The sequence below is a fragment of the Mixophyes fleayi genome, chromosome 6 (assembly GCF_038048845.1).
Source record: "Mixophyes fleayi isolate aMixFle1 chromosome 6, aMixFle1.hap1, whole genome shotgun sequence".
Lineage (NCBI taxonomy): Eukaryota > Metazoa > Chordata > Amphibia > Anura > Limnodynastidae > Mixophyes > Mixophyes fleayi.
In genome coordinates this window covers 47676219-47701687 of record NC_134407.1, presented here as the reverse complement: position 1 = coordinate 47701687, position 25469 = coordinate 47676219, and the positions used below count along the sequence as shown (strand labels likewise).

At 39.8% G+C, this 25469-nt stretch overlaps 1 protein-coding gene across 2 annotated transcripts in view; it reads left to right on the top strand.

The window, feature by feature from the left end:
* Positions 1 to 9816: 9816 nt before the first annotated feature.
* The window catches only part of PANK1 (pantothenate kinase 1), a 39036-nt gene continuing 23383 nt past the window's right edge, over positions 9817 to 25469 (top strand). Inside the window, exons 1-2 of one of the 2 annotated variants that reach the window (XM_075216415.1) lie at positions 9817 to 10218; positions 23051 to 23403. In XM_075216415.1, the coding sequence (XP_075072516.1) occupies positions 9996 to 10218; positions 23051 to 23403 (576 nt within the window). In that variant the 5' untranslated portion in view covers positions 9817 to 9995. Of the gene's footprint in view, positions 10219 to 11422; positions 11685 to 23050; positions 23404 to 25469 lie in introns of those variants that run through there. The other variant, XM_075216414.1, reaches the window with a different exon arrangement.

Here is a 25469-nt window from a genome sequence, read left to right as displayed (position 1 = left end):
GCTATTCACTGTGCCGCCATGCTGCCCAAATCGCCCATCTACAGTGCAACACAGTTTATCCAAGGTGCAAAATTTCACCTTCTACTTGAATGTATTTCTATCTCTAAATGTGGCCTTTAATGAGCGTATTTGTATTGAAGAGATAATGAGTTTCTTCACAAGAAACTGTGACTCATTTTGTATATGTTTCAGTAAATCTCGTCAAAACAGTAGTTTACAGCTCTGACATCTGTTACTAAAACATTATCTGTGTTGTATACTGCCGGAATAATGTGGCAGATTATTTATGTATGTCTCATTAACATGGCTAAAAGCTTTCCTGCATTATTACCAAGTTCAAAGATATGTTGAGACATGCAATGTGTTGCTTTAGTGAGTGAAATAGTGTGTAGGCGTTGTTTTGCCTCTGAACAGTTGAAGAAATAGACAAAGAAATGTATATCAGGGCACTCCAGGATCTATGTTCTATTAAAGTTTCACAAGTTAATTGATGTGCATTAAAAATAATTATGGTTCCCCAACGGGATCCGAGCACTGTTCGGGTACTTCTGCCCGGCAAAAAGATCCGAAACGAGGCTATGACATCCAAGTGTTGCGTCAGATCTCGCGAGACTCGGATGTCATAAATTCTCAGCTTGCGGCCGCCATCTTCATTTCGCCTGACATCAGGGAAGAGGGAGGTTGTAGGGTAGTGGTGCTCCTGCGTGATCAGTCCAGTGGTGCTTTATGCTTGTGTCCAGTGCTCTGTCCTTGCTGAGTCCAGTGGTGCTTTATGCTTGTGTCCAGTGGTCTGTCCTTGCTGAGTCCAGTGGTGCTTTTGTCCTGTGCTCTGTCCTGCTGAGTCCAGTGGTGCTTTGGCCAGTGTCTGTCCTGCTGAGTCCAGTGGTGCTTTAGTCCTGTGCTTTGTTGTGCTAAGTCCATAGTAATTTTATAATTATTAAAAACTCCTAAAAAAAAATAAAAAAATAAATTAAAAAAAAATTATACAAAAAAAATAAAAAAAAATTATTAAAAAATAATTTAAAAAGTATCAAAAAATTCTAGAGCAATATATTATTGCAGTCCTGAAATATTAGTACTGCAATACCTACGTTCACTGTTCTTGCAGTCCAGAATTATTACTACTGCTAAATTTACCTACGTTCACTGTTCTTGCAGTACTGCAATCTATATTACTACGTTCACTGTTTCAGCAGTCCCAAAAAATAGGTACTGCAATCTATATTACTATGTTCACTGTTTCAGCAGTCCCAAAAAATAGGTACTGCAATCTATATTACTACGTTCAGTTTCTGCAGTCCCAAAGAATAGGTACTGCAATCTATATTACTACGTTCACTGTTTCAGCAGTCCCAAAAAATAGGAACTGCAATCTATATTACTACGTTCAGTGTTTATGCAGTCCCAAAGTGTGTGTGGTTTAGGGGTATGCTCTCTTGTGCTGCATATAATGGAGTACAAAAATTTGGAGGATAAAGTAGGGAAAGATCAAGACCCACTTCCTCCTAATGCTGAAGCTGCTGCCACTAGTCATGACATAGACGATGAAATGCCATCAACGTCCTCTGCCATTCAAGCCTACACAGCCACCTACGATGGCCCACGTGTTTGTGCCCACTTGTGTCGCTTTGCTTAGACATCCAGCTACCTCGGTGCAACCTTTTGGACTAAAAACAATATTGTGAGGTGTGAGATGTTCACAATAGACTGGAAATTAGTGGAAATGAATGGTATTGAGGTTAATAATAGTGTAGGAGTGGAAAAAAAACTGAAATATGGATTTTAGCACTTTTTATGCTTTTTTAAAAAAAAATCAGAACCCAAAACCCAAAATCAGAACCAAAACCTTTTGTGGGGTGTTTTGAAAAAACAAATCAGAACCCAAAACCTCAAGCTAATCAGAACCCAAAACCCAAAACACCAAAAGTGGCTGGTGCACACCCTTAGTTCTCCTTAGATCTGCAAGTGCTTTGCTATCTCACTAATTCTGAATAATAAACACTTTCATTTGTGTCTGATTTATTGACTCCACTGTTAAAAGTACAATGCAGCTATTGGTCTTCCTTATATTAAGGAAGATAAGGAAGATAAGTAAATACCAGTTTATTTACAAGTCCAATTTTATATTTATTATATAGTATTTTGATCATAACTATACCCTCTTTGTCATTGGTTATGACATAAAAGGAGAGAATTTTTTTTAATAACATCCATGGGCCTGATTCGTTAAGGAAACTTAAGCAAAAGTAAGTAATTAAAGCAAAACCATGTTGCATTAGAGGGGGAGGTAAATTTAAAATGTGATGGCAAATTTATATTTGGGGTAGAGCATGTCCTAGATCAACTTTAAATTGCAGTGTACATATAAGCTATCAAGTATTTGTGTGCTACATAAAAAAAACACAGTATTTTCCTTATGTGCAAAATAATAAACTAATTTGCACCCCTTTCATTGCAATATGGTTTTGTTCAAAATACTTGAGTAAGAAAACGTACTCAATTTTTTGCTTAACTTTCCTGAATGAATCAGGCCCAATGTGTCTATAACTGGTATATAATAGTATCAGTATCCCTATAGCTAATCAGTACTCTTCGAATTAAAGTATAATACTATTATTATCAGAAAGTTGGTAATTCAATGATTTATACAGACATCTATGCATTAGCGTTGACACTTCTCAGTCAATTATAATAAAATTGTTTGTAGTAGTTTGTATTCACAAATAACTTACATCCAGCTGAGCAATTGTAGTTCCCCTAAGTGAACTATAATATAGCCACTAAAGTATGAATATCAAAGCTGTTAGAGGCATATGTTATTATATTCAGAGCAGTATATAGGTTCTGATAACATCCTATTGGAAGTACAAGTGATTTTCTGACTGCCTAGTTCAATTCTTATCTAGTGGTCATATAACAGGAGCGGTACGTTGGTAGCAATGCCGTTCAGTAAAGAATAATGGTGATTTGCTGTCTGCCTGAATACAGTTCTTATCTAGTGGGCATATAGACATAACGGCCATATCTAGTCTAAATAAGCAACTATAGGTAGCAGAATGATAGGAGTATGGAGGAATCAAGTGGCACAAGCTTCCATCAGATCAATACTGTTCAATATGTAATGGGAGTCTTAGTAAATAGGGTTGCTATTTATAAGGGATGTAGTTGAAATGTTGACAGTTATGATGTCTACACCAACATGTTGACAGTCATAATGTCGACAGTTAAAATGTTGAAATGTAAAATGTGAACTGGGTTGTAAAGTCAACATTCAAAATGTTGACACAAATCACTACATTTAAAACAGCAATACATGAAAATAAAAACAGATGGCAATACATGTACAAAAAAACAAAACGTGTGCACCCCCCACACAGCTTAACCAACCCTACTGCTAATCCTAGCAAAATTGAGGGGACAAATAGCATGGGGTCCCCCCCTGATTTTAATATTACCAGCACTAGGCTTTGCTAGCCGGGGCAGGTGGCACTATAGCAGGGAAACCCGCAGGGTAAGGTCCTCCTGCCATAATGCAAAACCGGCCCCAGTCGGTCAGCTTGGGGTTGGAATCCCTAGGCTGACAGCACTAGGGTTGGGTAAGCTGTTTGGGAGGAGAAGTTACACGTAATTTTTTTTTCATGTATTGCCAATTTAAATCTAGTGATGGGCGATGGTGAGAAATTTTGGCTTTAAAAGAAACAGAAGCAGGGCTTACAAATGTTGCTGTGGTCGACTAGTTATATATTATTATCACACAATATGACTTCTTTAGTAGATACAGTGTTAAGGAAGGAGTATTGTGAGATCCTCACCTTTAGCAGCCCCCTTTCCGAGGAATTAGATATGTTCCACAGTACTCAGTTACCACCAGGACTTAAGCTCTGGTATTACCAATTGTTGATCCAGCACTTGCCCGGTAGTGTGGACGATACACGGTTGGAGGTAGTAAGCAACCAGGATATTGTTGGCAGAACTCAGAGCCAGACAGGTAGAGGTTAATGCAGAGTAGTCTGGCACTTGTCTGATGGAGTGGACAGCTCACGGTAGCAGGTAGTGAGTAACCAGAATATATTTGGCAGAACTCAAGAGTGTCAGACATGCAGGGATCACGAGTAGAAAAGACAGCAGAATCCTGTAAACAAGCCAGGGGTCAGGGCAGGGAGAGATATGAGAGTAAATCCGTTTAACAAAGCCAATAGTCAGGAGTGCAGAAGACAGCAGAATCCTTAGAACAATCTGGGTCAAATACAGAGAACAAAACAGGTCAGGATACAAGGAACACTAGGTCAAGCAGGAACTATCACCAGCATTGCTATGCTGCCAGGAAGAGGTTTATAAATGCAGCAGCACCAATCAGAAACTGTAGGATAATTAGCTGCATGTGTGTAGTAAGTAATAGCACAGCAGCCGGACTGGGAGCTGAAAAGAAGCTTTTTACTACTTACCTAGCAACCAGCTGAACTGCAGGATTGATCCTACACATGGTTGCAGCTGTAATGCACTGCTGACAGCTCAGATGAATAGGAGAGATCATATTTCTTAACACACAGGACATTGCAAAATAATAGACACAATGGGCCTGATTCATGTTCGGAAGTCCCTTTGCGTGAAATAGCTCTGCACATGCTCAGAAATAGACTTTACACCAATGAATGCAACTGCATGCCAGTCATGTACGAACGCAAATGATACATCCGTCTGTCTACAACTTGAAGGGTAGAACAAGGGAGGGAAGGGGCGGATGAACAGTAAGGGTGTACCAACACAGATGCAGACGATTCAAAGTAAGGGTTCTTCTTATGTACGTGATTCTTACCTGCATCATTTAGCTACATGACAAACGTAAGTGACAATGGATAGTGATGACTGTCACAGCATAGTCTTTGTATTAAGAACTACACATATGCGTGCCACTAGATAGCACAAAATGTGTATGCCAGGAAGAGAAACTAGAAAAATGGATTGTATGTACAGTACACATTAAGAACACCCTGATTTATGTATTTAATGTAAAAAAAAACAACTTTTTAAAATAAACCTTCATTTAATTAATGATTATGGTATCATGAGTTGTAATTTCATCTATAATAATTTAATTTGCATGCATTCTGATGGGACTTGATATTGCACATATGCATATACGTATCCTGTAGTCTGTTCTGTCTGTTAACATACGACAAGTAATGATTAGGCAGAGTGCACTTATATCTAGATTCAACTGGAAACGTATCTTGAGATCCACTTAGATTTGAATAGGAACACATGTACGCTCAAGTTCTGTGCTTGTTTTAAAAATGCAACTTGTGTGCAGATTGAGCTCCAAAATAATTCAGGTCCAATATATAGAAAAACACTAGCAATATGCATGTAGTAGTTTGTATTTGTGTTTAAGCATCTTGAGTATAGGGGACATTATATCATTTCAGTAGCCTGAAAATGTAAGAGAGATGGGGGGGCAATAGGGATATATGAGATGGCAATGTGAGAGAGAAATGAGGGAAGGATATGTGATTTTGTGTGTTTATATTTTGGAACACTACCTAATCTAATATATAAAAGAGAAAATTTGTCCTTCTGTCCTTCTGTCTGTCTTTCTATACAAATCCACATTTTTCAAGCGAAGATCATGAAATTTTGCATACGAGTGTATTAAAACATGACGGAGGCAACTAAAAAAATTTAAAATTGAAATTCATTACGGGGTGGGGGTGGCGAGGGGGGTAACACCTAAAAATCATCGAAAACAACCATAACTCTGGAATGACTGGAACAATTTACACCAAACCTGGTACACATATGACTTACAGTCTGACAACAAATACTGTGGGGGCAAGACACCCCTAGCACTCCTGAGGGTGGGGGTGGCGAGGGGGGTAACACCTAAAAATCATCGAAAACGACCATAACTCTGGAATGTGTGGAACAATTTACACCAAACCTGGTACACATATGACTTACAGTCTGACAACAAATATTGTGGGGGCAAGACACCCCTAGCACTCCTAAGGGTGGGGGTGGCGAGGGGGGTAACAGCTAAAAATCATCCAAAACAACCATAACTCTAGAATGTCTGGAACAATTTACACCAAACCTGGTACACATATGACTTACAGTCTGACAACAAATATTGTGGGGGCAAGACACCCCTAGCACTCCTAAGGGTGGGGGTGGCGAGGGGGGTAAAAATCATCGAAAACGACCATAACTCTGGAATGTCTGGAACAATGTCTTGGAAGAAGTTCCAAAAAAAAAGGGGAAATATATTTTTTCTGGATGCACCCGGAAGAACAGGTAAGACGTTTCTCATCAAGTTGTTACTTGCTAAAATTCGAGTACATTCCAAGATAGCTATTGCTGTGGCCTCTTCTGGAATTGCTGCAACTTTGCTCCCTGGTGGAAGAACAGCACATTCAGCTTTCAAGTTACCGCTTAATCTGGCCCGAAGTGAAACTCCCGTCTGCAATATCACTAAACGAACAGAAAAAGCTCAGATTCTGTCAGGTCATTGTATGGGATGAATGCACCATGTCACACAAAAATGCTTTACAGGCCCTCAATCAAACACTTCAATTTTTAAGAGGCAATGATTTACTAATGGGTGGAGTCACTGTTGTATTGGCTAGAGATTTTCGACAAACATTGCCGGTCATTCCAAAAGGAAGAATGGCGGATGAAATTAATGCATGCCTTAAATCATCACATCTTTGGAGGCATGTTCGCACTTTGCGACTAACCACAAATATAAGAGTTTCTCTGCATGGCAACACAATGGACGGTCAGTTTGCTGATCATTTGTTAAATATTGGGAATGGTTTAATGCCGCTTCATCCAGTAACTAAAATAATTGTGTAAACAACATCAACTTAAAGATTCAAGAAGAGTTGCCTGGAGAAGCCATATTATACAAATCAATAGATACCGTTGTTGAAGAAAATGAGGCTGTGCACTATCCTACTGAATTTTTAAACTCTTTACAACCTCCCGGAATGCCACCACATAACCTGGTACTGAAGATTGGATCACCCATTATGCTTCTCAGAAATTTAAATCCTCCAAGACTTTGTAACGGTACAAGATTAGTAGTCCAAAAGCTCAATTCTCATCTCATTGAAGCAACTATTTTGACAGGCTGTGCAAAAGGTGACAATGCTTTCATTCCACGCATACCTCTCATTCCATCTGATATGCCATTTCAATTTAAGCGTCTACAATTTCCAGTTCGTTTAGCTTTTGCCATGTCTATCAATAAGGCCCAAGGACAATCTTTACATGTAGCTGGAGTCAACTTGGAATCACCTCGCTTTTCTCATGCACAATTTTACGTTGTGTGCTCAAGAGTTGGATCACCAAGAAATTTGTATGTATTTGCCCCAAATGAAGAAACGAGAAATATAGTTTATTAAGCTGTTTTGAAGTAATTGTTTATCGGTTCGTTCCATCATATACAGTTCAAATACAGTTTGACATTTTCACTTTTCACCTTCTACTGGTCCAATTTTAACATGATATTTACATGTATGTTTAATATTTAGATTGATTTTTGTAAATAAACATTCTTTAAATCCCGGGAAACGCCGGGTATTCTGCTAGTGACTTATAAAGAGCTCTCTACCATACCTGAGGATAAATAGAGACCTGAAACTAAACCATTGGAAGGAAGTGCAATATCAGACCAGGCTCCAATACCTGGGGGTCTTTATTAAATCAGATAAGGGTTTTTATCTTTTCTTAAATGTACATGCAAGTGTTTTACTATTGTATTGATTAAAGGTAGTTTAAATTATAATACACTATGTTAGTTTTTCTGTTTGGTATGAATTGAAGAAGACATCTTTCATCAAGGGGGAGAATTGCATCTTTTAACAGTAATTCAGATAAGCTCTAATTAATTATTGCACATTGGTACACGGATACTTTCCACTTTATAATAAAATTTTCTGAATGAGATTTGAATACTTAGTAGACACCTTCATTCTTTTTCACTTATACAGTCAGGGGCTCATGTTGAGTTTAACGCAAGCTGCGTTTTTGGTGTATAATACAGTTTTCAGTTCTGTGCAATGGTAAAAGGCACTAGCTACAAAACATAAGGAACTCCGGAGATCAGTGTCAGAAGGGACATCGCATTCTCAGATTTTGACATGCACTAGTGACAAGATTGGATGTCTGCCATACAAAAGCCACAAGACTGAAGGTCTCCCAAATGTACATATCTTACATGATTGTTCCACTCTAATCTACAGTTTTTGCCGAAAAATCATTCCCACTAGATAAAAGCTAGTCATGGTGCAAACAAATTGTCCTTTGCACCGTTTTATCTCATTTTAATAATTTTGCTCCACAAAACTAGGCAAATCAGTAAGCCAATTCTGTATGGGGCAAAGCATACTCTCACTCTGTCCAACTGTTCCCATCGGCCAGTGCAAACCACTGCTCCTTAGCAAATGCCAACTTGTTCCTTAACAATTGGAGCAAATCATATCTTCGAAATGCAGTGATTTTCTTATGGTAGGCCCTTGAAAGTGCTCAGCAGCAGTATTGATCGGTGCGAGGGTGGGGCGCCCCCCGACCAATCAATGCTGCTCAGCCTGTCACTGTAGTCCTTCCCCAGCGCTCAGTAATCTCCTTACTGAGAGGATCTAGTGAGAATGAGACTATAAGTCTCACTCTCATGAGACCTCCTCAGTAAGGAGCTTACAGCGCACCACGGAAGGACTACAGTGACAGGTGAAGGAGGTAAGCGTTTTGGGGGGGGGCGCGGCAGGCAGCTCAGAGGGCGGGCCTCACAGGGGAATGGAGGCCCCCTTAGCCCAGGGGCCTCCATTCACTTAATCTGGCCCTGAATATCCCTTACCCTCAACCTTTCATCCTGTCTCTTTAACTGTGCTTTGAACTTCCGGAGTTATAGTGCCTATTGTTAACTGTACCGTGCTGTTTTACCTTGTACTGTCCTATTGTTTGTCTCTGTACAGCGCTACAGACACTGTGTGGTTAATAATAATAATAATAATAATAATAATAATAATAATATAGCAGAGCAGCATTGCTTATAGGGATTTGTATGATAGATCATACTTACCTACTTTTGAGACCAGCTTTCCGGGAGGGGGTCCGTCAAGGGGGCGTGGCCACACGCGGTGTGCTGCTAGGCTCCGCCCCCTGACAATCTTAGGAAATGCTGGCCAATCGTAGCGGGGGGGGGGGGGGCCACGATGTCGCAGTTAGCCTCACCTTCTACAACAACGGGAAGATGCTGGTTCCGGGATTTTTGCCTGCTCTCTCGGGAGTCCGGGAGAACTCCCAAAAATTCGGGAGTCTCCCGGACATTCCGGGAGAGTAGGCAACTATGTGATAAATACTAGAGAAAGTGGGAGCAGCTTAATCAGAGCTGTAACTTAGAATTCTAGCGCCTGGGGCGAGAAAAACAAATGCCGCCCCCTTAGCCATTAATTTTAACCAAATGAACCTAAAACATTCCTAAACAGCGCCTCCCTTCAGCGTTGCGCCCTGGGCGGTTGCCCCTATCGCACAGCCCTAGTTACGGCCCTGAGCTTAATATGCACAACACAAAATATTGATTATATTGAAATGTATCGCACATTGGTTTCAAAATGAGGCACTTGTTAAGTATGATAATGGTGTCTGACAGTGTAGGAATCTTTAGTGACTTATGGAATAAATTCCTTCACTCACTCTCGTATACCGATCATGTGAAAGGAAACCGTACAATACAATGGGCTATCCTACTAGTAAGTCTCTAGCCTTGTCTCTGAGCCCTCTGTCATGCGGGGGGCGGTGCGTGACGTCACTGTGCACCGGCGACAGTCGGGTACTGGACCTAGATGACATGACCTCGCTGCTGTCACCGAGCAGGGACAAGGTATTAGCGCTGCTCGCGGCGGAGTGCTGAGTGATACACGGAGTCCTGCGGGAGGAGGGCGGCAGCTGTCAGCAGACACCAGTGACGCCCCCTCCTCGAGCTTCTCCTTGCAGTGATGGGAGATCATGCGCAGCCTGAGGCGGCCTCAGCTTCGCACTTCCAGAATGGATTCCATCCACCGGAGACCCCCTTACTCAGCAACGGGGAAAGCAGCCGGGGCCTGGGTGACCATGGACCGGTGCACCATCGAGCACTCACGGACACCCTGCATCAGGGCTCCCCAGCCAAGAAAAGCAGGATCAGAAGGAGGCTAGACTCAGGCAGAAGAAGCAGACCCCGTAAGTGGCTACTATGGTGGTCCTGTATCCAAGTGCACTGACAGTGACATCCAATATATGTTGTATTATTCCACTATCAAGGCCAGACAGCAAAGGACCCCTATTGCCCATCTTCTTCAGAACCTCTAGGGAAGCAGAGCTGTCATTCACTGATCTAATTCCCACCATGCCACATTTTATGCAGTGAATACAAGCTGTGCTTTCCAAGAGCTTCCACAGTACTTTCCATCTGCATTGCTTCTGCAGACTGGGGGTTGCTCTCCATCTTTAATCTGTGATGGTTTATTAATCTTATATATTGGATAGCAAATTTTAATTTGTAGGCTTTTCCTGCAATTCAATTTCATTTTACGACTACGGTATCTTATAGCAGAATCTAATAGCAGGATCATATTGCATAACATGACACATGCTCTGCATTCTTTTTTTAATGCACACACTTATAAAATGGTGTTCCTTTGCATTTACACCCCTCATTGCTTATGGTTGTAGTATGTGAGATTATCTTGGGTAGTTAGGTACTATCTAAGGAATATACTATTTCGATACATTATTAGCAAGTAAACTATACAGCCTCCTCCCTATTTTTCATCCTACTGTGTACACTGCAGAGCTATGCAAGAGACGCTTCCGACTTTTCTCTCGCACTGCAGATGTTAAGAAGAGCTGGAAATCGATGTTTTTAGTACTAAGCAATATTTTATACTCTCCTGACAAGTAGCCACAGACAAGTAATTCTCTCGTAGGTTGCAGGTGCGACCGTGGTGGACGCAGTCTGTCACTATTCTGCGTCTGGCATTTTAAAACGCAACATTGAATAACATATTACATTCATGTGAATAAGGCAATCGCTGTTTCTGCCTTCAGAATGAACACCTTCAATTTTAATTAAAAAGCATGGCAGCCACACTATCCCCACTGGAAATGTCCCAGCAGCTCCTAGGAACAGGATATATTGCAGACAAGTATTTCAGGAATACTGGAATTGGTGAGTGCAGCTATGGATCCCTCCCTCCCTGTATCAGGAGTTACAGCCTTCCTGACACTATAGTACAAGCAGGGGGTGGATTGGTGAGCGTGTAGTCAGTAGACTACTTAAAAATCAAAGCAGAGTTAAATGCCAGCTCTGCTCAGCCAATGAAATGAGCGGAAGACCAAACACACCTACTGACACCATGGGAGGCCGGGCTGCTGATTAGCCAATCAGGAGCCCGGAAGCATGGCTTTGTGGCTGTATGGTAAATACCGTGTGCAGAAAGCTAAGTTCACCGGGCATTTCGCAATTTATATGCAGGGAAAAAAAAAAGTGACCTTGTTCTTAGTTATTTCAGACAGGACAGTCTTGAAATGCAAAGGTCCAGGTCACATCTCATTTGATCAGCTGTATTGTATAGTTGAAGGGCTGTCTCTTGCTGGGATTCCACCGCTGTACATTACAATGAAGATTATTGACGGAAAGAAACATTGTGAGTACAATTGTGAATGCAATCACGGATTGCTGTAATGCGGACATATCTTCCATTGCAGTTTATTACGATTTGTCTAGAATATCAACAATGAAGAACGCCATTGCAATTCCTGCATTAATTTACCTTAGAAGTTGATTGTCAACTATGTATACTGGAGGAGACATACACAACATAAAAATTCCAGTGCTACACATTGATTTGGGTGAAGTGATGTTATGGCCAGCAGCCAAAATCTCAGCCTACCCCTGACATGTAAATGTGTTCTTGTCATTTTAATGTTTGTATTGCATTATTGACATCAGTGTTGTAAAATTATAACTATTTTTATTCTATTACTTACAACCAGACTATATTACTGATAATAGTTTTGCATATTTTCTATCATCTATCTATCATCATCATCACTTATTTATATAGCGCCACTAATTCCGCAGCGCTGTACAGAGAACTCACATCAGTCCCTGCCCCACTGGAGCTTGCAATCTAAATTCGCTAATATAGACACATACTCACACACAGACAGACTAGGGTCAATTTTGATAACAGCCAATTAACCTACTAGTATGTTTTTGGAGTATGGGAGGAAACCTGACACCTGGAGGAAACCCACACAAACACAGGGAGAACATACAAACTCCGCACAGATAAGGTCATAGTCGGGAATCGAACTCATGACCCCAGCGCTGTGAGGAAGAAGTGCTAACCAATAGGCCACTGTGCTGCCCAATCTATCTATCTATCTATCTATCTATCTATCTATCTATCTATCTCTTTTATTATAGTCAATATTAATATCAGTCCTAGCAATATCCTTTTCAATGGAAAACTTTTATTCAGTAGTACAATTTACAATTGAACTATAGACAAAAACTGGCATAAAGTTACCTAATATAGTAATAATCTCTTCTGACCCACATAGAAATATTTTGAAGAAACAAATTGAATTAAATGTCACTGCAGTGCTCATAAATTGAATTTTGTTGATTTTTTTTTTTAAATACTAAAAAATGGGCTAGTTAACAAGCTAAAAGAAGTATAAAGTCTACTAAATTGTGTTCTTTTGGCTTTGTGGGGTATTTCAATAATGTTCATAATTGTGTGTTGTTGTGTCACATTTAGTAGTTGTTCATTTTCAAAATGTTCAAGGAAACTCAATTATTTGCTGAGCTGTTCAGTGTTTTGAAATTTCCACTGCCGTAAAGGTTGTAAAAGTTCAGAGCAACAATACAAGGAATGGTATGTTGTTAAAAGAATGGGTCATAGGGCAAATTATGGTGATCACTTGTGATAATATCTGTTTATGCTGTTTATCACTTAGGCTGGGTACATGCTATAGATAATTTCTCCCGATGCAATAGCATTAACAATTTTACCAACAACTGTAAAAAAAAAGTCCACTATCAGCTTGCAGATCCATGTGTACACACTAAACACGTTTTACAAGATTTGGTTTCAGATCTGTGCTCTTTATCTGTCATAACCATCGACTGAATAGATTGTGACTCTGCATACTCCATAGAGATTTATGCACACTGCCGGTCGTGAGTCCATACACACTGCAGAATTGGAACGACATTGCTCCATTGTTGAATGAGATATTTATTCCGGTTTAAAAATCAAATAATATGATGTGCTTTGGAACGATAATCTTTCATCGTTGGAGAATGCACACTAATGCAATATCGGGCCGAACCGTCGCTCATCGTTTGATTGGCCAAATAATCGACTGAAAAACCTGTAGTGTGTACCCAGCCTTACTTTCCTAGAACATTAAAGGAACCTAGATGTCTATTTATGACCCCTCACATTTCCTATAAGTTTATTATCATTTCTTTTCGCAGTAATAATAAATAATTTATATAATTATTAAAATGTATTAACTTTAAGGGGGGTATTCAATTGTCTGCGGGTTCGAGCACGGAAAAACTATTACCGTTAATACGGTAATCTCTCGCTGGATTTCAGCTCGCAGCTCCAGCTGAAATCCAGCGAGTAAATTACCGTATTAACGATTTTTCCACGCAGGATTACCGTAATAACAGTAATCCGGCGCGGACCGCAGGATTTTCGGCAATCCCGCCGACAATTGAATACCCCCCTAAAAGTGGCTTTGATACAATCCTGTCCCAGCGAATAATCTATAATACAGGTTCTGAAGGCCCTGCACACTTTGCGATGGGGAAAAGCACTTTACTTGATAATCCATTAATCCCCTGAAAATGCAGTTTTTGGGGGATTTAAACCTCTTCGGAGATTCATAACTTGGCCCCCTATTTGATTATTATAGAATATAGGCTCATGTATTCATATGCCCCATTAAGTCACTTGTGCATGAAGACAAGACTGCAGTTTTGATCTATTTTCTGTTTGGTTAAGATACAAAGAAAGCTAAACATACTTATTACATATATTCATTATATATTGTCCTTTGAAAAGTATCCTTTAGGTTTCAGACATGAAATGCACAAAGGGTTTGTTAGCATTTGTAGTATAGCTTAGTTCTAGTGATTTATTTTACTTAATGCTACAAGCATTTTAAACACCTAAATTCTGTTTCAGAACTTCCTTTAAATTTGTTTGTCTTAGTATTATTTGGCAACTGTTTGTGGCTACTACAAATATATATTGCTAATGGTGTAATATCTATAGTTATCATATATATTGTACTCAGTATTCCTGGTGGTTTGTAAAAAAATGCACCTGGTGGATTTTTCCACATATATTTTTATGTGTATATCAGCTAATGCAAGGCCCAGTGGTGCACGCAGGGGGGGGTTTCTGAGTCTCCAGAAACCCCCCCTGCGCTAACTAAGTGGCCGCTATAGCTGCACTGTCCTATACAGCACCGCCGCGGACGCTTCTTAGACAGCGCCACGGCTGCTGTATAGGACAGCGCTGAAGAAACTCGCGGGGGGGTTGTTTTTTTTGGGGGTCGGGGGCCCCCCCCCGACAATCCTCCGTTCGCCCCTGAGGCCATGTGTTATTTCAGAAAAAGTAGCTATATTTCTGTCCATTAAATTGTTGTCATTACATACAACAGGCATGTTTAATAAAATAAATGGGAGTACCTGGTGAGAACATAAGCAATGACCGTGCTCTTCGATGAAAACAACAGCAACAACCAAAAAACAAAATACTCCCTCAAATCCTTCGACCTCGAACAAAATGTTGGGTGGGGAGAGAGTGTGTGCTCCTCATGAAGTAAGGATGAGGTATCAGGGTCAGAACACTGTAGCGCTGGCTCTCATAGCAAAGTTTGGGTAGGGGCCCCATGATACAACTGTAACCGTCTGGGCCCCTTGCACTGCTCTAAAAAAAAATGAAAGAGGGTGGCCCCAATGCACATGCACCTCTCAGAAAAGGATTCTTATGTTTTCACAGCAGAGTGGTAATTGAGGAGATAATGTGGGGGCCCCAGGGATGAGCGGGGATCTACTACAGGGTTTTGAGGGGAAGCACCAGCATTGACAGGGCCCCACTCACAATCAGGCCCTGTATCTGCTGGATCCACTGTGCTCATGGTAGTTCTGGGACTGTGAGGAAGACAAAAGTATCATTTGACTCCACATGAAAACAAACATTTCTTTAGCATGTTTTTACACTCTAGCGATTTGCATGTTCTTCCTCTTATACAATATATAACTGGTAAACTATATTCTGAATGTTACAATTCATTATCTACCATTACTCACACTGTACATAGCAGATAATCCCTAAACATATAAACACCTGTCAATTATATGCTTATACTATATTATGACAAATAACATGCCTCCTTGTTTATATAATTAAGATTGTTGAAATTCCATTGTATTCTATGTCCAGCTTTACCCTCTGCATTTATATGGTCACCATACTCATCATTGATATCCTTATAGTTTGCAACATGGGTAAATTTACATAGAGATAACAATTACCTATGTTTTATGTAGGGTATAAATTCCCACTTAGCACATTAAGGGCTTGATGCGGAGTTGGAGTTACACCCGCTTGCATAGTGTAAAATCCACACATTTGTACCGGGCTTGCCCACAAAACAAGCTGAATGCATATGCATGTCTGTAGATATGCTTATATCTGACCCATGTGCCAGCTTGTGACTGGAGACGTGGGATGGGGGCGGTCTAACATACATAGACCGCCCCCATAGCAGACCTGCATGGAGATGCATATACGCCTATCAGTAGCGTAACAATTACGGGTACCTGAGAGATGGTGCAAATACGCGCTGAAGATGACGATGACCGTCTCCAGCACTAGCTAGCCTCTTGTGATTGACTGATTGCCAATTCACTTCTAAGGTTGATTAATGCTTTCTTCATTGATCATGCCTATATTTTATGATTTTGTGGGTGTATTTTAAAAAAAAGTTTTGCGTTTGTGATAAGGAATATTATACCTACTATATTATAGAGGTTTTTTTAAAAAATAAAACTTAATAGCGAATGTGTCTTTCACTATCAAAACAAGTGTTAATAAACTTTTATTGTGCTTGGGACCTGGTTGCGTGTATATGATGTTGGTTTCACACATATGCTACTGATGCAGAGCTGGATGTATATTGTGATGTGTTTGCCTCAGCATATGGCGGTAAATACGCTTTTTTATGTGTAGAAAAAACTTAAGTTTGGGGATGCATGTGGGGCCATCTCAGTATCTGTAACACTTGAAATAGAGCTATGTTTTAAACAAACGGTTTCCTTTATTCCTTTATTCCTTTATCTCCAAAAAACATACTGGTAGGTTAATTGGCTGCTAACAAATTGACAATAGTCTGTCTGCATCTCTCTCTCCCTGTCTGTCTCTGTGTGTATGTTAGAGAATTTAGACTGTAAGCTCCAATGGGGCAGGGACTGATGTGAGTGAGTTCTCTGTACAGCGCTGCGGAATTAGTGGCGCTATATAAATAAATGATGATGATGATGATGATTCCTCCTTCCCACCCTCATAATGCCACTCTGGCTTACCACAAGGGTTTTTTCTCAAGGCAAAAAGTGCATCAGATTGTATTACAGTAATTCCATTATATGTCACCATCCTCTTTATAACACCTGTATTGTAAGCAGATATTATGGAGGGGAGCACTGTAGCCTGTGTTTTCCTCTTAGAGATCCTGAGGTGGGTTACACAGTCTTAATTGCAACATTTAACTCACTCACTAATTACATTGTATTTCCTTTGCATGAATATGGGGCAGCGCAGTGGCTTAGTGCTCAGCACTTCTGCCTCACAGCACTGGGGTCATGAGATGAATTCCCGACCATGGCCTTATCTGTGTGGGGTTTGTATGTTCTCCCTGTGTTTGCGTGGGTTTCCTCCAGGTGCTCCGGTTTCCTCCCACACTCCAAAAACATACTGGTAGGTTAATTGGCTGCTATTAAATTGACCTTAGTCTCTGTCGGTCTGTGTGTGTATGTTAGGGGATTTAGATTGTAAGCTCCAATGGGGCTGGGACTGATGTGAATGAGTTCTCTGTGCAGCGCTGCAGAATTAGTGGCGCTATATAAATAAATAGATGATGATAAATAAATAGATGGTGAACTATGACAATCTGTGACATGTACCATGATGTACTTTTAGTGAACACAGGCTTGAACATAGGCTTATTAAAGAACTTGGGACACATTAAAAATTGTACTGTAAATCATGGCAACAAGATATTTGCTTTCTTTAGTCTAACTTGCATTCCTTTTCTTATGGAACATATTTGTATTATATGCACCACCATGTTCTTGTGGAAAAATACTGCTTAGTTATATATACCTTTAAATGTCACCCTGGAGAGTATTATATGCACTTCATACAATTGAACTCTGATCTACAGTATGAGAAAGCATTGGATTTCTTTACATGATGCAGTTATTTTTATTACCATGTGACCTTTAGCTGGCATAATGGGTTAATCACAATAACAGCGCTGCTTGTGTGATACATTTATCGCTTCTGTTTACAAAATCCTTACAAATATCCCTTTGTGATGTTAGTTTAGGGTTTATTGAGAATGTGCACCATGTAGCTGTTCTTAGTGAGATGAATGCATTCCTTCTAAAATAATACTAAAAATAACTTTTTATAGGTACGGCATATTATCTTTTAAATGGACAGTAGCACAAATGGATATAAATTATGTTAGAGTATAATTTTTAGGCTTGCGACTATGTGGATTGAAATTACACCTGCAGATTTGTAGGTAATAGATTTATTTTTAAAGTGCTGCAAAATGATAATTCTATTCTGAATTAGTAGAGTGCGGACGGGGTCTATCTATCATTGGAGCCAATGGGGTGGTGGTAACTGCCATTATGTATCACTGCATTTTGCAGCAATACATAATGAAATACCAATGCTATTTACCATGTCGGGGCTGCTCTGGGAGTCCCGGTGAAGAGCCCCCTATTGCATGATCAGCCTAACGTTGTCAGTGAAAGGAGTAAGTGCTATACGCATACACAAGTAAGTCGGTGCATGGGCAGTGAACTATGATTCATTGAGGGATTTAGCAAAGTTGGAGAGGCTTCAGCTTGTCCCATAACAAAGACAAGTAATGCCATTCTGAAGCTTTGGTTTTCGCAGTTTGATAAATTGCCTAATACTGCTGTGGGTGTGGTGGTATGTTCTGGTAAAAAGGGTAAGGCTGGCTCTTGGGTGTGGGCATAAGTGACTACAGGGTTCCCGCACATGCAGCTTTTACAATGTCTGTTAAGTGTGGACACAGGTGTTGCTGATTGGTGGTGCAGTGCAATAGTCGTCGCAGTATGTTGGACGCCAGAACATTTCTATCTTGAAAAATAGAAACTCTTTATTTACACGCCTTCTTCAATTCAGCACAGTCTTAAACATTTGCAATAATAAAGTAAATATGTACACATATACATCTCCTCCTGCACAGTTCTTGAACAGTAAATATATATATGTTAACAGGACAGTCCCAGTTAACAGGGTGCCACAGTGCACATCAATTCTCACTCAGCAATGTTTCACACACTCTCTGGAGCTGACATCACTCAATCTGCTCTGGCACTATGCTGGCTAGTGTTTGTTCGCCCCTCTCACTTCAATGTTTGCAGCCTCTCTGCTCCCAGTAAGATGTCTCTGGGTTCACTCACTCAGATGCTATGTCTATCAGTCATACCGTTATATTCTGAGGTAATGTGGTATATTCCTCATGACTTCTCTATATCATACAGCCGCACTCTGAGGTAATATCTCCCTATAATCGGTACCATTTCACTCATATTTATTCTGTCATAATTAATGTACTTTGGCACTCGTGGCAGCAGGCCACGGACCCACACCTAAAATTGCCCAGTGGAGACTGGGACCTCCTTCCCTCCGTTCTGGGTCCCTGGCTGTCACTCTTTCATTATATATCTTAGCATCCACTTTAAAAAATAATTTTCTGCTATGGGAGTAACTCCATTTTTTATAATTTGTTTTCATTTCAACTGATTTTATATGTTTCTAAAATAATTGCAGTATTTTTATTCAGTACAATGCTTTCATTAATTCCATATGAAACCATTTGCAGATGCAGCACAGAATATGGTTTTGTAAAGTTTTCAAAGTATCTGGATAACACGTGACCTCTCTTTTTTTTTTTTTTGCTTAAGGAAGTACTCACCTGAGTCACCTGATAATTTGAGTGTAAAATTAATGTTTATGCTTTGTCAGCAGGGCTAGCTCATTTTTATAAAGCTATGACATATGATCTATAAACATGTATAGTATGTGTTTAAAGTGAAACATATTGAATACCAAAGATTGTAAAATTCCACACTTTAAACATATATTAGGTAGAGCTTACATGAGGCTCCCAGCCATGTATTTGTGCACAAAGTACTTGTTTATAATGTCCTGTTAGAATCTTGTCATTAGTTTAAGTGCTAAAATGTACGCAGTCTGCCTCATTGATGTAAATTGTATGATATAATGAACTAACCCTTGACCACCACCATACAAGTAGGCAGTGCTTTGTATGCAGAATGGTTCTTCAGGGTGGGGGTGGAGCAGACTCTTTGTGCCCAAGCATGGTGTGGAGTGGACCACTAGTACACTATTAATTCAATCGGATTGTGGCCCACTTGTACTTATTTGTGGCTCTTAAAAAAAGTTTTGTGAGTACCACTGGTCTAGAACCAGCCTTGGTCCTTCTAATTTCCAATATTGCAGAAAATTGGGGCTATTTATTAATATCTTGGAAATATGTAGCTATCTTCCCATATCAGCCAATAAACAGTTCCTTTCCTCACTTTAACTTACACTTGACCGATGAACACTTTTTACTAAATGCATCTATACATAGCATGAACAAGCTCTATTACCGGTTTAATTTGTTAGGTTGTTTTTGGTTTCATGTTTCTAGTGTTGTATTATACACATTAGACCTTTCCCCCAGATAGCTATCAGCCGAAGCCTAGATCAGATTTCATCCTTTCAGAAGCCACCTGCCACGTGATTGATTAAAGACTGTACGGAAACTAGGTGCACAGAACAAAATTAATTTCAAGGCACGTGTTTGCATTCGTTCCTCTCTTTATTTTATTGCAAAAATAATATTTATTTGAGATCATGGAAATAAACTGAAAACAATCTTATTAAATTTGTAATATATATTTGTGTTTTATACATTCTTTTTTTTTTATAAATAAACGATTATGTGAAGGTCAAATTTTCTAAGTACATAATACATGTTGTGACAATATAATCATTCATTCATTACATTGTGTTATTTGTTTTGACCTAAAATACTGTACTTACTTAATAATTACTTATTAATAGCATGAAAAACTCCAGGTAGATTAAACATTTTGTGAATGAACCCCCTTCACCTAGCTAATAGAACCACAGGGATCCAGTAACTAACAACCTGAGAGTTCTACCCAGCCAGTGGTGGTTACCGTTGCTTCACCAAGCATAAACGCCTGGAGAAGTTTGAAAGCATGCAGGATGTGTTGTATGTTCTTGACAATACTTGTCCACTCCTAGAACGTCTGGGAGAGGCACGAATTTCAGGGATTAAGGGTAACCCTCCGGTCCCCCTTACTTAATAAAGTGGGCGGCACAGTGGCCTTGATGATGCGATTACCTGAAAATCACGTCATCCTGGCCCAGCCCTTCGCTACACGTCGCGGGCTTGAGAAGAGGGGGTCAGGGCTGTAATAACGCGTCACCGGGTGCCCCTCACTTTTCACTTGAACCTGCCCTTCAACATCTTCTGGAGGTCAGGTCCAAAAAGTTGTCAAGTATTTTCTTGATGCAGCCATTCAGATATGATGGGAATGTTTAATGCACACTGTGTTTCTACGTTTTTGATGTACAAAGTGGTGAGGCTGCTCTTTTAAGTGGGCTGCACTGTCGTGTGTACAGTGTGCTGAGAGCAAAGAGGTATCCCTTAAATATTATATGTGTCTGTGGGAACATCTGAAACTGGCCACGTCTTTAAAGCTAAATGCATTACTGTAATAATTTGCCCATGATTTCACCCTGTCATTAGAGAAAAGTTACATGCGTTCATTATACTATCATCACTATATTTAGAATCACAACACTTGGCCGTATTAGTTGCCAAGTTAACAGGGTATTCGAAAGCAGGGTGTGCTTGTCCAACATTGCCTTGGCCTGGTTGGCCCTCGTACAAGCTGAGAAGCCGTAATAAGCATTCAGTTCTCGCCTTAAAAAACTCAAAAGACTGTTCTCATGTTGCCAGTTTAGTAACAAAGCCAATGGGAGAAATACTCTCAATCACATTAATACCCTCTGTGACTTGGATTACTGAATATAATTTTCTAGGGACATTATTTAATTTTTTAATTCGTTTTTCTTTTGTTACCAGGATATATTATACCTCTTGAATCTCTTATTGTGCAAATTAAACATTTGAGTTAATCCTTCACTATCTCCAAAACATTTAAATTAGCAGTTAGATGTTGTCTACTGTATATTGCCCTGTGACCCAAACGTGGAAAATATCAGTTTACAACACTTACAGTATATACAGATTACATAGGAACTTTAGCCACCTTTTGTATCATTGTATGTTGCAATATTGTTGTCATGGCAAGTTCAATTTTTCTCCCTGTTTGTACAATACTGTAGCCTATTATATCTATGAATACAGTACTCTAAGCAGGTATGGACCATACACCAACCAACAGGCCATGACGACAGGACATGATATTAGGATAGTTTTATTGTATTTTTGAAATGCATAATGCTGGCAAAAACAGAACAAGCAATGAGATACTGCGCATCTGGTCAGGTTTTAGACAAAATACACATGGACATTTAATGGAGCCTTTCTTCTGTAAATGCTGATCCCTGTATTTGGCAGGGATTTTTTTGTCAGAATGTTGAAAAGCAGAGAGGGGTGTTCATAGAGGTTTCATGTGTATGAATAGTTACATGGAGTCTTAAAATATATTTTTTAAACTAGTTCTGCTTTAAGGGCGATATGAACACTTAATTTTCTCACCCAACTACCCCTGTATGACTTTCTCTTATTCCACTTAAAGCAGCATTTTCAGTTACTTGGTCAGTTTTCACTGGCCAAGTGCTTCTCCTTAGTGGAACTGCATTTTAAACAGATTTCCCCAGGGCACTTCTATTTCGGATACTATAACACCTGCAAATCTTTTTAGTTCACAATGTAAAATGGCGGCAGAGGTGGTTGTCAGCCGGTAGCCAAAAAGAAGGTGCTATGTATGTGATTACAGCTTCTTATTAGTCCGCACGGTGCAAAGGCAACATATTGGTTTGGATCCCGGCCCCGATCTGTCCATGCATCTATGGCTTTACCCGGCACCTTTCCACCATACCACTATATTTACACTACTTCTCCTATACATGCCCCCTACATTATATATCCTTTTTTATCTTGATACATGAGTCTTCAGGCACCGTTGGTAGACTCAGGAGGCCGCTGTTCCCTTTCTATATCTCATAATCCATGTCCTGCTTACACTGGGGGAGAGGGTAATTTTAATGTAAGAAAATATGCATTAGAGTAGCCTGGCTGGTGGTTTGGCTCTAATCAAGCTTTCAGTTGGGGCTGTGAGATGACCCATGGGGCCCTGGGAAAATGGCTGCATAAAGTAACTCTGGTGAGGGGAGCCCTGAATAGGGTGATTTTTTCTTCTATTGTAACTTGGAATGCTGCATTAACTGGAACTATGATAGTAAACCTTTATACATCTACTTACTCTCTAGATGGTGCCTATAACAATGACTCTCAAGGCGTTGGAAATCACACTGGACATAGGAAACAAACTGTGTTTCTTCCAGTGTTTAATAAGACTGCTTAGTATGCAATGTTGAATTGTTGAATGCACTTGTCAGTCTAATTTGGATTTTTTATTTTCTTACAGCATTCCCATGGTTTGGTATGGATATTGGTGGAACCCTGGTGAAATTGGTCTACTTTGAACCCAAAGACATCACTGCAGAAGAAGAACAAGAGGAGGTTGAAAACCTGAAAAGCATAAGAAAATACTTGACGTCAAACACAGCCTATGGTAAAACTGGAATCAGAGATGTCCACCTGGAACTGAAAAACTTAACCATATGCGGCCGAAAGGGCAATTTGCACTTCATCCGCTTCCCCACGTGCGCTATGCATAGGTTCATTCAGATGGGGAGTGAGAAGAACTTCTCCAGCTTGCACACTACACTGTGTGCCACAGGAGGTGGGGCCTACAAGTTTGAGGAGGACTTCAGGACGGTATGTAGGGTAAAGGGCACCATTTCACAAGTGGTTTGTTTAACAATCTCTCAAAATCCAATACAAATAAAACAACCCAAATAAACATTATTAAGCACCAAAACTTCAAAGTACATTAGCAAGTATGTTAAAGAAGCATTACAATAGAATGTAATTATAACGTTATTGTCTGGTAATGCCAAGGAAATATTCCACTATTTAAATAAAACACACAAAACCCGTACACAATACTGCAAGTCACAGTTCATATAAAGTACAGTACATAACACACAGGGCACAGAGATATAACACATATATCACACTGGGAGTAAAGAGGAAAACTCAACATTTCTGAGTACTTAACTACCCATTTATGTGTATTTGTCCACTGTGGTCCATTCTGCTCTAACACAGATTACACATTAGGAATAATTTAACGCAAATGCTGTAAGCATGCATATCATTGATCCTATCATAGGATCATGCACAGAGCAATCACAGAATATATCTGTGATATAGTTTACTGAAAACCAGCGTATTCACGTAGGGATCATTGATCCCTATATATCATCATCATCTATTTATATAGCTCCACTAATTCTGCAGCGTTGTACAGAGTATATGCAATGCATGTCTGTGTAAATGGGATTTAATTTATCTAAAAGTATGTGAGCAGCTATTAGAGCACTTCTTGTGCTACCTCTTGATATGATCACAGGCCAAAGAATTTTTTAAAAGATACGATGAATACTGTCTGGCACAAAATATACATTGTTCTGGTGATCATGCTTTTACTTAGCCGAGGTAAATATCACTCCTCATTTTTTTACCCTCATTAGCTGCAGCATTTCTGAAGATTTGTAAGCATTTTTATATGATATGTATTTGTCCTAACAAAACAATGCACTGAGGACAAAATTATACACTACAAGCCTGATTCATTAAGGAAAGTAAAGCAAAAAAATTAGTAACTTTGCACCTTGTCAAAACCATGTTGTTATGGAGGGGGAGGTAAATTTAAAATGTGGGGACAGATATATAGTTGGGTTGGGCATGTTCTAGATCAGTGTCGGCTAACCTGTGACACTCCAGGTGTTGTGAAAGTCCCAGCATACCCTTCTAGCAATAAGCCGCTATATATTGGCAAAGCATGCTGGGACTTGTAGTTTCACAACACCTGGAGTGTCACAGGTTAGCCAACACTGTTCTAAATCAACCTTAAATTTCAGTGTATAAATAAAGCTATCAAGTATTTGTGTGCTAGATGAAAAAACAGCCAGTGCATAATAATAAACTGATATGCATCCCTGATATGCATTGTAATATGGTTTTGTCCAGCAGAAAATGTACTCATTTTTTGCCTTACTTTCCTTAATGAGTCAGGCCCTACATTATAAGCAGGGTCAGATTTATATCATTAGAAACTGTAGGCAAAACATTACAATTGTCAACCAAAGCTTCTCCCTGTCCACAAACCACACCTCTCTTACACAAAGCATTTTGTAGTCTGTCACAGAACAGTCCCCCTAAGAAAATCAGGTTAAACTTCCCCCATCCAGTTAATTTAACACCAATGTGTTAGGAAACAGGTGCTTTTCAGTATTATTAAAGTAATTCTATCGTTTTCAAATAAGCATTGCATAGGCGATGGTATTGTGTTTCTAACGCACAAAGTGATTTATTTTAGCAGATGTAAATAGTCAAAAATTCAATACATTGTCATGATATAAAGAACAGTACAGTACAGCCAATACCAAAAGTTACATACATACCGCGCTTTTATCGCGTTGCGCTCGCTGCGCTAACCACCCCTGGACAGTGATTCACCTTTTGAATACTGTGATCAGTGAAGTCTGAGGTCTGGGTGCACAGCTATGATCATATATACACATTCAGTGTTACAGAATGACGTAGCTTGCTTCTATAGGTCCAGACAAAGGGTGTCTCCAGGGTAAACAGGTCATAGGCTGATTCAATCTAAGGAATCCAAAGGAGGGGGTCGTCTCTCCAGGGGATGAGCTCATTTCTTCCCGCCAATTCTCCAGTTACAATTAGCATTTTATAGCCAGCATCATACATAGGTTTAT